The sequence below is a fragment of the Diachasma alloeum genome, unplaced genomic scaffold (assembly GCF_001412515.2).
Source record: "Diachasma alloeum isolate Michigan unplaced genomic scaffold, Dall2.0 Dall_scaffold_00884, whole genome shotgun sequence".
Lineage (NCBI taxonomy): Eukaryota > Metazoa > Arthropoda > Insecta > Hymenoptera > Braconidae > Diachasma > Diachasma alloeum.
The window spans coordinates 180,503-197,646 of NW_021681005.1; the positions used below are offsets into that span (position 1 = coordinate 180,503).

Sequence of the window (17,144 nt, forward strand, 5' to 3'; positions counted from 1 at the left end):
ATATATATATATATATATATATATATATATATATATATATATATATATATAATTATTAGATTTAATTTTTCCATGCGCACATTCTCTCATCTTAGAATTCTGTTGTTACATTTTTTTCGTTATCCTCTTTTACCTCCATTTTATAATCAATAAATATCAATAAAATATCTAACATTGCTTTTTACATAAAATTACCACCCTCAATTTTCCTCTCTTTTTCGTTATCGATCGCACTTTGTATAGATTGAAATGGATCATTAATGTATTAACAATATTCATTTGCTTTTCATATAATTATCATGAATTATTTTATAGTTAAAATAAGGAAAAAAAATTGGAGAAAGAAATGAAAGTACCTAAAAAAATGGCAATTTCTCTTGACCAGAACAAGTTTCCATTTTTTCCCCTTCGTTTTCACAACAATGCCTCACGTCCATTTTGTACCAAACCAGGCCGATTAAAAAATTGTATCATTTGTTCTATTTTGCTTCTCTTTTTACTTCATCGATTGAGACGTGCGCCTTAGAAATAATGTTCCTGCCATCATTTATCCATTTATATTATTTCGTTAATTAAATAAATTTGCAATAAAATCTTCGTATAACGTTTTCTTTTCACATACTTATTATTGTGTTTTTTTTTCTTAGTTTTTCTCTTCTTTTAATTCATTGTTTATACTTCTTGCCTCATTTTTATTTCACTCTTTCTCATTATCAAATACTTCACACTTCTCTCATTCTAGGCCATTTTTTCTTATTAAATCATTCAAAGTGCACTTGACGGTGTCTATGGAGCACCAGAAATTTAAAGGACGTCTACATTGGCATCCCTTGCATCTCGTCACTCAGTTCTGACTTTCCCTACTTAATTTCTTTTTCCTAGGGAAAATACAGCGATATATAATCGATTACAGTTTTATATTCTCTCATCCCAATGAACTCTACTATCATATTCATTATTTCAGAAAATAGTTGAAATAAGCTGTATTATTATTATTATCGAGGTTCAGCATGTAGATGAACTACGAATTCAAGGCAAAATCGCGTAAAACCTAGAATAAGTTTCAAGCGTGTTAGACTTATTATCATCTTCTCAATATTACGAAGAATTAATTTCTTAATTATCTCAATTAAATGAATAAAAATTCGCATATGGATAGTACGAACTATAATGCTGCAACGGAGTTATCCACTTTCAAAGAAAAACATGGAAATAACGTAGCAATCCCACCAGTATTACAAAACGGCTGCGTCGCTTGTCAAAAGCGATGAAGCCAATGGCCAGCGACAGTAAACTGTCGTTACTATTTTCAATTGATATGCATGATCAATAAAAAGATGAATTTGTCATTGAAAGATTATGATTGAAAAAAATGTGGAATAAAAATATGTAAAAAAAAGACATGATTCAAATAGAGTTGGAAGCACAATAATGCATAACGACGTTCCAACAATTTCATACTCCACAGTTAAAGAATTAGAAAAGAATTGATTGAAATGCCCACTTGCAGTATGCACCGTATAATTTTATCAATCAAAAGAATGACCATTAGACTTAACGACGTATATATCAGGATATTCATATAAATCCTATCGCAATATATTAAAGAAAGGCGAATATTGCTTTCTCCCTCTTTGCTGAAGTATCTGTCTCACGCATTCTAATCAATGCCTATATCTGCGGATCTCTCCCGCATTAGAGTACATTTCCTTCTTACAGCGTTCATAAATTTTACACTCAACTTTTAATAAAGTTTTTCTTCAACTTACATTATACTATACAAGAGTTTATTTATATTAAAAAATGTGTTTTTTTCTTTCACTCGGGAATCTGGGCTTAATGAGATGTTTAAAACTATACACAAAAATGTTGAACGAAAAAATAAAAAGACTATGTACCTTGTTCCTAAGGTTTGTTCAATGAAATTAAAATTCTTAATGTTGATTTTTAAAAATCATTAAGCATGTATAATACAATATTTTAAATCACCGCTAGTCGGTTTGATGGAGTCTCAATTAAGGTATTTTCGACATCTCCGTGATCCACAGGTGCACGGTATTTTAATATCCTCAAACGGGAATTTGTAGTCGTAAGTCAATTCTTCTCCCTGCACGATGCGTCGTAATGCAAATATCAATATGTGTTTCTTACCTAGTATGTCAACGACTCTGGAGTAGCAATTTGGCTGTAAAGTATTAAAGTTAATGAATTGGGATTAATCGGAATGATTCATTGCTATTTTTACCGCAATGAGAGGTAAAGTACTGGAGATGATGGAGTTGGTGTAATTACCTCGCAAGAGTGATTTATAAATCTGGCGGCATTGCCTTTCATGGTTGCGTCGACAACTAGATGATCGTCAATTTTGAACATGTAACAGCCTATGTGTTTACTGTCGTAGTATTTCTCACGTTTGTCGGTTAAAGATGCTCGGATTACCTATAATGAAGGAAAACAAAATTATTTGACGCAAAAAGAAAATATACAGAATGTAGGAGATTATCTTGAACAGTTCAGTAGCGAAACGGTTCAAGTCGATTTTGACTATTGGTCAGTTTTCCATTAATATCGCCGAATCTAAGACAGATAACAAGATTTTTGTAATGACCTTTTTTGTAGCTCTCAATTCGCGCTACAAAAAAGATTATTACAAAAATCTTGCATCTGCCTTAGATTCGGAGCTTAAACCGTTTTACCGCTTCGCTACGAAATTCTCAGGCTATTCTCTGAATTTTGTCATTTTTAAAACAATACTGAGAGAATGAGGAAAAAGTTCTTAAACAAGTCTTGTCTGGAGCAAAAAAAATCGCAAGTGAAAAATTACCAAAAAAGAAATTATTTGATTCGAAATTGAAAGTCTCAAAGAGGCAGTGCCTGTTCAGGATGAAAATATCTCTTATAGAGTAAAGTTTATCAAAAAATATTTTATCCCTAAGTGAGAAGATTGCTATCATATCATCATTATTATTTAATTTAAAAATTAATTTCAATACCGCAGCGGTAAAGCGTTTTGGGTCGATTTTGATTATTCGCCAGTTTTCCATGAATATCTCGAAATCTTAGGGAGATAGTAAAATTTTTGTCATGACTTTTTTGGAGCCCTAAATTCGCTCTACAAAATGGTCATTACGAAAATTTCGCTATCTCTTTTAGATTCGGAGATGTTCTTCGAAAACACACCTAAGAACTAAATCGCCTTAAACCGTTTTACCACTTCACCACTGATTTCTTATCTGTACTTATTGAATCGCCAAAACAAAAACTGTCCCTTGTTTCACACAAAACGATCATTCTATTCAAGTGCAAAATATGAATGGGAGTATCGAATATTGAAGGAGTAATGCAAGAAATACCATTTCTTGTTTGCACATTTATAATTCACGAAGACAGAAATCATTACCTCTCCAGCATATTCAATAACCATTTCTCCAGCCTCAATATCTCTCAAGCAGAACAATCCCCTCCCATGAATATGCGAATGATAAACACCGACAGATTCCTTAGAAGTCTCCTTCAATATCCTAAATCTCATGGCCATCGGTAGATTAGTGCTAGCAGCCTTCCTCATTTCATTCTCAGAAATGGCGATCATTTTCGGCTGCTGCCTGTGCCTGGACGCCAGCCAACTGAATATATCGTGGACTTTTCTCCCCTTGAAAGGCTCAGCGCGTGCAGCACCACTATCCGACTCAGTGAGCACATCGTCATCCAATATTTTAGGTGGTGATAAATTATGAAACCTCGGCTTGTACTTGACGCATCGATTCACCCCTGGCAATTGTTCAACAAGATAAACAGTTGCATTGTTATCAAGCCCAAGATCTTCAGTGAGAGGATTGTGGGCCAGTGGTGGGAGATTATGAGCCTTTCGCGCTGTCTGCACAGCCTGAAAGACAGTCTCCCAGACCTCAGCCATCGAGGACGCAGTGTGGGTGAAGCCATCCTGAGACTTAATCTCATACATCAATGTTGGCCCTGTTTTCTTCTGACTATCAGCAGTCGGTGGAGTAATTTTACTCGGCTTCGTATTCTTCGCCATAAATCTCGGCTTCTTCACCGCCACTGGAGGTAGCTTAGGCTCCGGCAGATTTGAATCCTTGTCCACCAATTTGGGTTTCTCATCAATCTTATTGGTTTTCAAGGTGAATGTTTTAATGGGTAATAACTGGAGGGATGCTATTTGCGGCGTTTGTTTGGACGGAAGTATCTCAACTGACGTGATTTTTGGTGTACCCCTGCTCTGAGACGTGGACTTCATATTGTGGCTGATCTTATAAGAACCGTCTTGCAGCTGTTTCTGAAGGACAATCTTCAACGATGCATTTTTCAAATTATCCTTGTCAGTGTCCACCTTGAAGTTCTCCTTCGACTCCTCAATCTCCTCGGGCTGCAGTTTGCTCGTCTCCTGATCACCCTCGACGACTTCAATTTTCTCAACGTTCACTGGTTTCTCTTCTTCAAGCCCTTCCACCGGCGATTTTTCAACCAATTTCTCTTCACTCTCCACGACGCTCTTTTCACTGACAATATCTTCCTCGACACAGGGCTTTTCAGCAGCTTCTTCGACGATGAAAGACTTCTCAAGGGGCAAGGTCTTCTCGACAGTATCACAATCGAGTGGTTTGATGGGCTCCACTGTCGCCTCCCCCTCTGCCGACTTAACCACCGGCTTCGTCGGCTCCGCAATGACAATTTCAGGCTTCTCCACTGGTTTAACAATTTCCTGTTTAGGTATCATCGCCTGCATCGGCAGAACCCTATTCATCGGACGCGTAGGTGGCGCAACAGAAGAGCTCTTAACTCCATGACTCGATATTAACGTACTGTCATTGCTCGTAATTCCAGTGCTGTAAATATTATTGTGAACACTATTAACATCAAGATTCAATCGATTTATCTGTAAATCCCTCTGTGTGATACAGTGGCTAGAGAGCGGTGGTATTTTCGATGATATACTCGACTTTATCATGCTCGTATTTTCAGACACGTGCTTGGAGTCGAGGTAGGGACGTGTACTACTGGTAATAGTTTGTTCGGTGGCGTAGAGGGGCTCTGGGATCTTCCATTGGCCGTGGCTCGATTGCGTCACAGTGTGAGAGATGGGACTGGGTCGAACCGCAACCCGTGGTATTGTTGGTAAGGTCTGTTGTATTGAACGAGGTGGCGAAACTGTTCGTGTCTGAGGGATGAATGGAATCTGTTGTACTGGTCGTGCTTCTGGCGCTGGTTGAACAGGTTGAACCGGTTCAATAACTGGAGGAGGTGGATTACAATGGGAGTTGCTTGGTGGTCGTATGAATGATGATGTCTGATCGTGTGATTGGGGGAGAGTTGGGGGTAGGCTTGAAGGTACACTGATTTGAGGAGTTGGAATGGACTCTGGAGTGGTGGGATTGACGACTACATAGCCACCTGGGATATTGGGGACTCCTGGAATGCTCTGAACTGTCTGGACACCTGGCACGTTGGATACGTTGGGAACAGTCTGGACGTCCACCAGTGGCTCCATCAGCTTGGAGGCTTGAAATACTTGGGTTGTTGTCTGATAACTGCTAGCCAACACTTGGGGAACAGCCCCTGCAGCCATGAATTGACTTGATGACATGACAGTATTGCTGACTATTGTCTCGAGGCCGTAGTACATGGGCTGACTGGAGACGAACATGCTGCCTGTGGAGTCTGTGAACATCTCTAGCGTTGGGGTTGAACTCAACACTAGTTGCTCTGAGGAGATAACTCCACACTGAATGGCACTCGGTTGCTGTTGAATTATCGTTCCCAGGACTGTTGGCTGGGGTTGAGCGAGTTGGACACCAGGAAGAACGGAGATTCCACCGTTCTGAAGGGCTAATAAATTGTCTGAGCCTGCTTGGATGTAGGCACCAGGCACCAGCTGGTTAGTTGTAATGAATTGAGGCTTGTAACTGGCTTCTTGACCCCCAATTGCTGTTATATATTGAACGTTCTGTCCGGATTGTTGTTGGAGAGTTTCAACGTAGGACATCAGGCCAGAGCCTGGCACTTGCTGAAGAATCACCGTTGGGGCTGTTGGTCTCTGGGGCTGCTGCAGCTGGAGAACTGGAGTTGCACTCTGCATTGTTTGGTAACGAACTGGTCCAACCTGCTGGGGAACTGAATTCCTCATTATCTGTGGCTTGATCATCTTTGTTCTGGGCTTGGGGGTTCTGGGGGACTTGGGTTTCGATATTTTTGGGGACTGCACATTCACAGGAGCCCCCTCAGCTATTCCACACGCTGACAGGCCCATCGATGAACCACTTGGAGACACCTGAGGGCTTGCAATAGTCTCAGTTATTCCAGTTGGTGAGAGATTCGGTGTTGGTATTCCCTCATCTGGTGTGGGAGTGTCTGTTATCTCTGTTATTTGCACAGTGCTCTCTTGTGGTAATACTGCTGAATTCGGTAGAGTTGTGGTTGTTCTCGTATACTGGGTCTGGACGATCACTTCATTCGACGTTAATACTGTTTGGTGGACAGTTTCAACAGTTGAATGAGTATGAATCTGGGGTGTGATTAGAGCCTGAGCTATTGGTTCAATCTGAATGGCTGGGTGGGGTGAAGGTACTGAGGCTTCCAGTGGTGAAGTAACTTGCATGTCTGGGTATTCCGAGGTCATTGTGTGACCCTCTGAGGGTGACATTGTGATGAACTGAGGGGACATCGATCCAACGCTGTCTGAGAACCTTGAATGTGGCGATGAACCTTTGTTATCAATTGTCTCTGAGTCACTGTCACTCATTGTGACAATGTCACAGGTCATTAGATGACGATTGTAGCTGTCTTGGGTTCTGTAGGTGCACTGACATCGCTTGCACGTCACTGGGCCATCACCAATGTCTGCAACAGAGGTGCAGGGCATTGGTGCTTGTTGGGCGTTGTGGGAGCTCTCCTCGTCACTCGAGACGTCATCAGCACCGTCCAGTTGGGGGATTTTAAAGCTCTCGTTACTGCTTTCATCGTAGAGGAAAGGTCGTTCATCATGTTTCAAATCATTTGGAGGAAAAGCCGGACGGGGAGAAGTGGGTTTGTCTCTGAAAGAGAACCACGAATTGCTGTCTGATGATGTTTCATCGTTGGTACCGTCTATCTGGGGAATTCTCTCCTCAATGTTATATTCTGGGGAGCTGCATTCACTGGCACTACTTGGATCTGCTGGACCGTCGACTTGAACTATTCTCGGTTGCTGCCTAGTGTGCCAAAGAAGTCTTTTGTGATCTTTGTTGTTTTCTCCTATTATACTCGGAGTGTTGGCCCTCCCAACTGTCAGCATAATGCTCTCTGGAATTCTCAGCTCGTGGAACATTGATGTCCTTTCATTTTGAGAATCCATTACCATCAAATTAGCCTCACCAGTTGTTCTTGGTGTTGGTGCAGATCGTGGTATCTTTCTTCTCTTCATTGTTGGCCCATATGTCCCATCAAGTTTACAACTCCAGGTCAAACTACACGATCTCTGATGATGCCTTTGTCCTCCAACCATCAGTGAATTATTGGAAATCACCTCAGACTTTGACCTCTTGAGTTCCCTTCCACCCATTTTCTGGCCCTTGGAATTCAATAAATCGTCCATAAAGTCTTGGACACATCCTTTGGTCTCCAGATGCAGCCACAGATCATTCTGAGATAATTCTGACATTGTAGGATCGATCTTGGAGACTTTATTTTCAGAGGGTTTTATGATTTCATCAACTTCAGAGGGCAGTATGTCATCTTTCAGAAGATCATTCCCAAAGACGCCATCGTTCCTCATGTCCATTGCTAAAAAATCCTCATAACTCATTTTTGGAAAAATATCCTGCATGGATATTCCGTCCAACAGATCGTGTGGCAAATCCTGGAAAATGACATCTGTTATTTCAGGGGGAAGGAGATCAGTGTTGTTTTGCTCAGCAAGGTTCTCATCAACCTCTTTATTGTAAACAGAATCAATAACAGCGTCTAGAGTTTGCTTGACCACCAGTTGTTCCAATTTCTGTCTCTCCTCTCTCTCCAATTCCTTGGAGTGATCAATCGTAACATTATGCTCAGCATCGATAGTCACTTCAGCAGTACAATGCTGAACATAAGTTCTGATGTAGTACTTGACGATTTTCATTGGATTGACGGTCGACCAGTATAACCTGGAGCACTTGTAGTTGGTTGGAAGAATTTTGTCAGGAGTATCAGAGAACTCGGGAACAATTATCCCCAAACAATCGATCATCAATGATCCAATCATAACTTTGACCTGACTGGGATCAACAAATTTCTTCTTCTTTCTGTCTAGCTCGACATAAACCAGTCTCTTCAGCTCGAAATCATCATTTGTGTGAGGAGTTTTGGTGGCACAATTGCTCAGATGTGATGCACAGAATATCGTCTTGTCGTCGTTGAATCCAAGACCGACATTTCTGGCGCATGGAAAGTGATAAGTCGTTGAGCAGTTCTTAGCACAACATCCAACACTTGCACCCTTCTTCCCACACTCTGAGCACCTAATCTGCTTACCCCTGGATATGGCACTGTGGACGTTTTGGAGAGAGCCATCAATCTCCTCAAACACCTCATTTGACCAGAGAGCACAATTAGAGTGCACCCACTCATTCTGTCCACAGTACAGAAGCCTGCCCTCTTTCATCCCCTGTCCATCACCCAGACCCTTGCAGAGTGAACAAAATCTCGTGTCGTCAACAGTAATGTTGCTGTACAAATTGCCAGTCTTCGCTGCTATTGCCTTCGGAGCTTTAAGCACTTCCTCCTTCCACGTCTCCAAAATCGAGTCATCCAGTTTTGAGCAGAGTGGAGAGTCCAGGCATTTTGATGGATCTTTCAACGGTGTCGACAGTCCACTACCAGAGGAACTGATTTTCGAACGTTTTGGATCGAACCAGGGAAAAACTTCTTGCAGTGATTTATGATAGGACTCAATCAGATCATCAGCACCAGCTCTGTTCACCACGTGCTCCATGTCACAGTGAAATTGAAACAGAGATCTGTACTCATTTCCATTGACTTTTCTCTTGACTGACATCAACGTCGGTGATGGTCTTGCTAGAATCTGCTGCTCTGAACAGTGACACTCTCGATTCTCACACGTACTCGATGACTCTTGGCTTGAACTGTCCTCTTGGGTGTCCTTGGGAATGATGCAGTTCTTCACTCTCACTGAGCACTCCTTGAGGTGAAATTTCTGCTTTAGCCTTCTGAGGCCTCTTCGGGGAAAGTCAATGGGCTGATCGTCGATTTCAAAGTCAAACCTACTCAGTGGATCGACTTTAGGGTCTACGACTAGTTCTGGAGGTTTTTCAGTATCCTCAGCATCATCAGTAAGCTCTCCAAAGATTTTTTCATCCGAGAAATCTAGCCTTCTGACACTGGCTGAAGGCTTACAAAGGCATTCTTTTCTAGGACTCCATTTCAATGCTGCACACATTTTACGATTTTTACTCAGGGCTTTAATCACAGAGATGAAACCGGCTTTGAGTTCACTCTCAATAGCGTTTCTCCAGACTGAATTGGGATTTGGGGAGCACTGGCTGCAGGTGAACTCTACTGAGTCTGGCAGATAACTCAGGACTTGATAAAATTCATCCGAGAGCCCTTCACATCTCGCGTGTACCCAGCAAGAGCACTCGTTGCACTCCATCATCTTCGAGTCGAAGTCGTTTTCGTTGTAGCAACGCTGGCACAGAGGACAGTAGTTACCCTGCTGTCGAAGCTTGAAACACATGGAGCATAATGGAAGATTGCCGACGTAGACGTTTACACCTTCGCTGCCACAGCTCTTACATTTGACACAGCTCTGACAGACGTAAGGCGTATCTGGACTATACAGCCTTGCATTGACGCCAGATTTTGATAAACAGGCATGATGAAATGACTGACGACACCTTATGCAGGATAATTTGGGGCCCACACGCAAGTGGCAAGTCTGACAGATTGTGCAACGCGGACAGCACCAGTTGGGTTGGGCACAGGCATTCCACTCACTGGGCTCCAGGCAGAAAGCATGGTATGGCTCGCAACAACATTGACAATGTATCAACTGCGAATAAGAGAGAAAAAATGAGTTTATATTTTTGAAAAAGGGACAGTGAGTTTTTCAAAATAAAACTACAAAAAACAAGCAGGGGTCCGAGCCTTTCTGGCAGAAAGCATGTGACCGTTACTCGATGAGTTATTTGTCTTTTTTTATTTTTTATCTCTACCAATTCCATTGGTAATAAGCTTCAGAATGGATCCGTAAAAATGTTATTTGTTATTATGCATCCGGTACACCTCTAAAGCTTAAGATGATTGACCTTGAAAGCGTCTGACTCTTAAAGTGAATGACCCTTCAAACGTTTCAGTTCTTCAAAAAAATCTGATTCTCGAAGCGTTTGACCTTCTAAAATTGAGAATTAAATTTCGGGTTTCCAGAGGGATAGGCAATTACTACACGACTCCATTTTTAAGAAATGTTTCCATGTGAAAATCAAGGACAGAACAACGATGTGTCATTTTATGCGAAAAACGTTTGTTACATCAACTACTCTATTTCAAAAAGTATTGAATCGATCAATCTGAAATTTTACGCAGGAGTGCAAATCGATGATACTAACTGGTCCTCAACATTTTAGAACTTTGCCACATCCTTCACTCATGTAATAGAACGTCAAAGCAACTTTCAGACAAACAAAATAGAAAAACGCCAATATCTCGTATACTTTGTAGTAACGGGTATATATATTTTTAAAGAACTAGATGGAAAAGATCAAGACAAATATTTTGAGAAAAAAAAATGAAATCGGATGAATAGTGTTTGAGATATTGAACAAGATAATTTTATACAAAAAATTGAATATCTTTAAAACTCCTCATTCGATTTCGCCCATCTGAAATCCTTCCTATCTCAATTTTTTCAAGCGTTATCGTGTTTACATCAATTTAATCACAAAAATGAGAAATGTCAATTACTGAGCGACTCGCAATAGTTAGCTAGGCAAATTATGGTCCGATTCGATAGATATTATCATAAAGAATGTTTTGACGTCAAAAAAAGTTCATTTGATGCAGTAGTTTTCGAGATATTGAGAAAAGAAAAAATTTTCGGAATCGCTGTATCTCAAAAACTACTGGACCGGTTGAGCTGAAATTTCGCCCAGATGTGCTCCCAAACAATACCGATTATGAGCCAAAATTTCAGATTTTTATCTTTCATTTTAGTCCATTTTTTGTGAAAATTTATTTAAAAATTCCCCGAATTTAGCACGCACATACAGACATACACACCGACAATCTCTAAAAACATCATATCTCGACGTTTCATGACATTCTAAGTCATTTCCAAGCAAAATTAGAAAATCGAAAAATCGGCCGATTACAAAGCGTTCATTCGGAAGCAAAAATCCAAGATTCAATTTTTGTTTACTGATCAAAACGTTTTACATTTTTTCCCCTAGTCTTGAGATTTGTAAAAAAAAAACGATGAAAAAGTGAATGGAGTCCCCAGTTATGTCTACCCATTTCACTGGATTGCAAAAAAAATGACACCTACTGCCTCAATGTTTTTTCACCACTTTCTATAGCATATAATTATGTTATTAAATACTCACTGGTTCTTTTCCAGCACTCCCACAAAGAAAACAAATAGCAGGAATGTGAAAGTTCTCAGATCCAATGAGTGCAAAACCTTTGGCACCAACTTCAGCCGGATCATACTGCTCCCAAAAGTCTATCGATATTGTATGAGCAGTATTGACTGTTGGCTTTGGTAATGCCCGCACCTGTTTCACCAAAAATAACAGTCTCAACATAGATCAAATACCATGAGAATAATTCCTAATAATATCACAAGATGATTGTGAACGATACTTACCACTTGATGATTCAGTGCCAAAATATTTTGTTGATTTTTACTCCTTTTTGCGTACGTTTGTTGTACGTTATTATTAGAATTAACGTTGTTCTCTTGATTAGGCTTCTGTGACTCTTTAGTGATTTCCTCTCGTTTATCTGATTTATCTTCGTCTTTTGATGTTTTTGGGACAGTCTTGTTGGCATCAGTCTCGTCTTTGCCATCGCCAGACGGAAATGTCGCTATTGGTTGACCCAAAGCAACACTGGCACTTCTGCAAACGTGCTTCACTCTGGGACCCTTAAGATCTACCCTCTGTCTGACAGCTGGTGCTTGAGCACCCTGACTGACCACTGGAGGAGGTGGAGGCGAAACAATTGGATTCTTCACTCTCTTCCTCACCTTTATCCTGTTATCTTTTTTCCTCTTTTTTCCTGGTGAAACAATCACTGGAGAATCGAATTTCCCTTGTTTCATCGAAGAAGTTCCATTGCTGATGCCCTCCTTTGAAATTTCAATTCCACTCCAACTCATAGCTGACTTGAAGAGATTCTTCTCCAGACTGTCCTCCGAGGGCCAACTCATCGATCCAATCGTCTTCTGTCCCAGCACTTCACTGTCATCCTGTCCCAGTGAACCCAATGATATTACAGGATCCCTCATCAAGGGTGGAAGGAGTGCATTGAGTCCAGTTTTCAATGTTGTTGGAATGTGATAGCACTTGAGACACATTTTCAACCAACAAGCCGGACATCTGGCCTTGTAAACACATCTCATCAGATTCCACTGCTGGCTCCGCACCACTGGTGGCACCAAGCACAGCCCATCTCCTTTGTGGCACTGGAGAATTGGCAGAGAGTTATTACCAGCCTTTGCACACGCCTGTCTCTTGATCATTTTGCTGATGAACTTCCTGCAGGACTCGCAGCTGTGAATTCCAAATTTCCGAGCCTGTTTGACGAAACGATAGAATCTAACTGCACCACAAACTCCACATTTCACCGTACCAGTCAGCCCTGGATTGGTCTGATTACCAGGAACATTTTGGGTGTTTGTGACAGAAAATGGCCCCTCGGTTCCCCCAGAATTTTTATTATCCAGCTTCAGCCTTGCTTTACGAAGGATCACTTTGCCACCATGAAACTTCATTCCAGTCCACTCAGACTGTTCATCCTCACTGTGGTTACTTTGATCAGTTCCACTCTCTGATAATTCACTGTCAGAGACAAAGTCATCGCCATTCTCTTCCTCCACTTCTTCAGATTCCTCCACCTCCATTTTGTCAGCATCTGTGGTGGAATCTTCGGGGCTGATGTTTGGAGTTTCTGGGGACTCTGAGCAACTCTGGACCGTCGATGCCTCACTCTGTGCTCCTGACCTCGTCTGAATCCTGGAAGACTCAACAATTGGAACATTTGAATCAGGAAGAGCTTTTTTAGGAACTGATAATTGCTTATTACTGTGAGTTGTTTGATTCGAGGTAATTTTGATTTTACTGGAGTTCTGAGTTTTTCTCTCCTTTTGAGATCTCGCGTCTCTCAATCTTTTTGCATTCACAATATCCACCTTGACAGGGTTCTTTCGCCATTTGAATTTCGTCTGTTTACCCTCCTTATGTGTTTTCTCAATATTCTCAGTGTTACTTCTTTTTTCAGGCACAACTTTAACTTTCTTCGTATTTTTACTGTCATTCTCGTTGTCAGGACTAGTACGTTCTTCCAATTCCTCGATGAACCTTTTGTTTGGCTTTATTACCCTCGACGAGTGTGCACTACGCATTGGTAGAATGAATTTTCTCACATTACTAGTTTTATCACTCGTTGGCACACTATTGCCACGATTGTTCGTACTGATATTGAATTTCGCTCTTTGTAATAAACGTTTTGCTGTACTATTACGCAATTGTCGGGTTCTTTGATGGCGATCCAAGATATTGTTAACTGATTTTAATACTGGCGTACCAACGACAGCTTTGAATCTGACACGTTTACATACTTTTGGCTTGTTTGATTTATTTTTCACCTCTTCATCACCATCCTCAACAGTTGATGCTACATGATTCTTTGGGACAACTTTACTCGATGAATTCTCATCAGTTTCCACGGTTTTATTTTCAGATTGTTGCGAAGGTTTTTGGGGATCCAAAGGGACATTGTTGGGATTTTGTTCAACATTTTTATCGTTGTCGGGCTGTTTAGTTTTTATATATGACACTGACAGTTTTGCCTCTTTGCTGCTGAAGCCGTGAAATGGAGGAGGTTCCTGGAAAAGAAAATTATCAATGAGTACTTTAATCTTTCAATCATTGTTACGATCATTGTTATGGAAAAATTTAATGAGATAGTTTTCGGTTTGTATCATCCAGATTTATCTGCAATGATTCGATTTGAGTAACAGAGTGAATGAAAAAATTACTGTTATGTAAACATGATATTTAAAAAACCATCCATTAATTCAAGAGAAAATAAAACTAGGACTGATTGATTTTCAAATGGATGAACGTTAAGGGGTACCAGAATGCCGCTAATTTTACAAATTCTTGAACAATTCCCGACTGAAAGTTGTCGATATTTTTACAAATTGAAGTAGATTAATCTCCAGGTGGCGATGATGAAAATCAATGTGCAGGAAATTTTTTGCAAATTTCGAGGAAACGGTGGCCTTCTGTTACCCCTTAAGAAATATTTGAATGATCTCGTTGAAACATGCAAAGTTGAAAAAAAAATAAGAGTAAAAAAATACTTCTGTACTTATGAAGACAAACTACGACTTTATTAGGTCGTCAATGCGTCTCGATTCTTCTGTCAAACAAACTATTCACAGAGGTTATTAAACACCTTGAATCATTTACTCCAAATTCTTGAACGGCATTCATCCATTGTTTCTACCTCTCCAAACCTTGAATTCCAAAATTCGCAATAACCGATCACTTTTAAGTGCACGAAAAACGACCAATAAGAATATAAAACAAGGACTAATAGTTTTTTTAATTTATGAGCGTTAAGAAATATTTGAATGATCTGCTCTTTCAAACACGCAAAGTTAAAAAAACAAAGTAAAAAAATACTCTGTACGTATGGAGGCAAATACAATTTTATTAGATCACCAATACATCTCGATTTTTCTGTCAAACAAACTATTCACAGGGGACATGATCATAGATTTAACACCTCGAATCATTTACTTCAAACTCCAGAAACACATTCGAAAAAAGTCGTCTAAGAAAATAAATCTAGGACTAATTGTTGTTTAAATGAATGAGCGTTAAGAAATATTTGAATGATTCGCTCGTTGGAACATGCAGAATTAAAAAAAAAACAAACGTAAAAAAATACTTCTGAACGTATGACGACAAAATACGACTTCTGTCAAACAAACTATTCCCTCGAATCATTTACTCCAAAGTATTTACTCCATTGTTTCTAGTGTTAGAAACAATCAATGGATGTCAATTCATTCATTGTTACAAACTCTCCAAATCTATGAACCCCAAAATTCGCAATAACCGATCATTCTCGAGTGCACGAGTAAATAAAATTAGAACTAATTATTGATTAAATATTTGAATGATTCGCTTTTGAAACATGCAACGTGGAAAAAAAAACAAAAGTAAAAAAACACCTTTGAACGTATGATGACAAAATTCGCAGTAGCCGATCACTTTCGAGTGCACGAAAAAAGGCGTATGAGCGAATAATACTGGAACTAACAGTTTTCTAAATATTTGAATGATCCGCTCTTTGAAACATGCAAAATTGAAAAGAAAAACAAAAGTAAACGAATACTTTTGAACACAACACGAAGACAAAATACGAATTTATTAGATCGCCAACGCATCCCGATTCTTCTGTCAAACTACTCGCAGAGGTTATGGTCATGGCTTGAACACCTCGAAACATCTCCTCCAAATTCCTGAAAACCATTCATTCATTATTTCTGACTCTCCAATCCCAGGAACCCTAAAATCCGCAACAGTCGCATTCTGAGTGACCGAAATAAAGCGCAAAAAGGTAATGCGACGTGATCGTCATGATTCGTCACCAGTCCAAGGCCGCTCATGGGGGTCTAACCTTTTGGAGAAAAAACATCCTCATCGCCCCCTTTCGATATTGCGCGTCTCTCGACGACTCACCATAACGATGTGACCACAAGCGACAAAATAATAAAATATAAACAACAAAGTAGATAGATATTGGAGCGGAGAGACGCTCGAATTGATTGAACCGGCTGTGGGACGCTTGAACAACAATGGACGACAATAAAAAAAAACACACACAGACACACAGACACACAATACACATGCGAAAAAAACATGCTCACCTTCTCATTGTCACCAAGTGTTTCACTCGCCAGGGAAAGTCCGTAGTAAATGTTTTCGGCAACAGTGACGGAATCGGCAGTTTGGGCAGTATCAGGCCTACCAAGAACCTTGATTCGCTTTCTTGTTACCGTCTTAGGCGGCTTGCCGGGAAACTTGGACCTTCCCATGTTACAAACGCCAAAAAAAACAGCCCCAAGATCCACCAGTGGGCATCCACAAACTCCCGAATTATACTTTAATCCAAAATATCACCCAACACTCACTGTTTCGCATCATTATTCCACCCTCTCTTCACTCTATTCCACATTAAACTGCATATATACGAATCCTTTTCCCCCCCGGAATATACGCCTTTCGATATTTACTTGAGGTCGAGAATGTTAAGGATAGGCGCGCACACAACACAACTAACAACGCACTGATGAAACGAAACGCACACACAAGTTTTATTCCACCACTCCGACATGGAAATAAAACGATGTAAAAAAAAACAGTGAACGAGATGGAGGAAGGGAGAGACGGAGAGTGAGAGAGAGAGAGAGAGGGAGAGTCTAGTAAAAGCAGGCGCGGGACGGTAGCACTGGTCGGAGCGTAGTAGAGTACTGGAGGTTCACTAATACAAACGCCCAATTTTTTTTACAACGTCAACGTGTAATAGGGCTGTAAGTTTCCACCTATACACTGCCACAGTGTGTGTGCGGTGGGATCGCTCGGTGGGTGGGGGTAGCTGAGTACAATGTTCGTACAAGTCCGGCTGTGTCCGTATTACCGACGACGGCTGCTGCAAAATACGCGCGCACAGTACTTGTCAAAAAACCCCCCTACGAATAAATACGATGGAGAGAACTCGAGACGCCAAGCACCACCGACCATTGGCCATGGATTAAAGAGATGAGGGGCAGCGATGAAGTGCTGCGACGGCGCGGGAGGGGAAGGGGGCGGCAGCGGGGGGAGAGGGGAAAGACTTTGCTCACTCGAGTAAAAATT

General features: G+C 40.6%; 1 protein-coding gene across 1 annotated transcript; it reads right to left on the reverse strand.

Moving 5' to 3' along the window:
• Nucleotides 1–12: 12 nt before the first annotated feature.
• Nucleotides 13–16,636, reverse strand: LOC107045188 (histone-lysine N-methyltransferase trithorax). The gene is made up of 6 exons (XM_015267348.1): nt 16,157–16,636; nt 11,858–14,098; nt 11,595–11,765; nt 3,401–10,045; nt 2,293–2,439; nt 13–2,185 (listed from the first exon to the last, which is right to left on the reverse strand). The coding sequence occupies exons 1-6, from the start codon at nt 16,322–16,324 to the stop codon at nt 2,012–2,014; spliced, it is 9,546 nt and encodes a 3,181-aa protein (XP_015122834.1). The 5' UTR covers nt 16,325–16,636; the 3' UTR covers nt 13–2,011.
• Nucleotides 16,637–17,144: the final 508 nt, after the last annotated feature.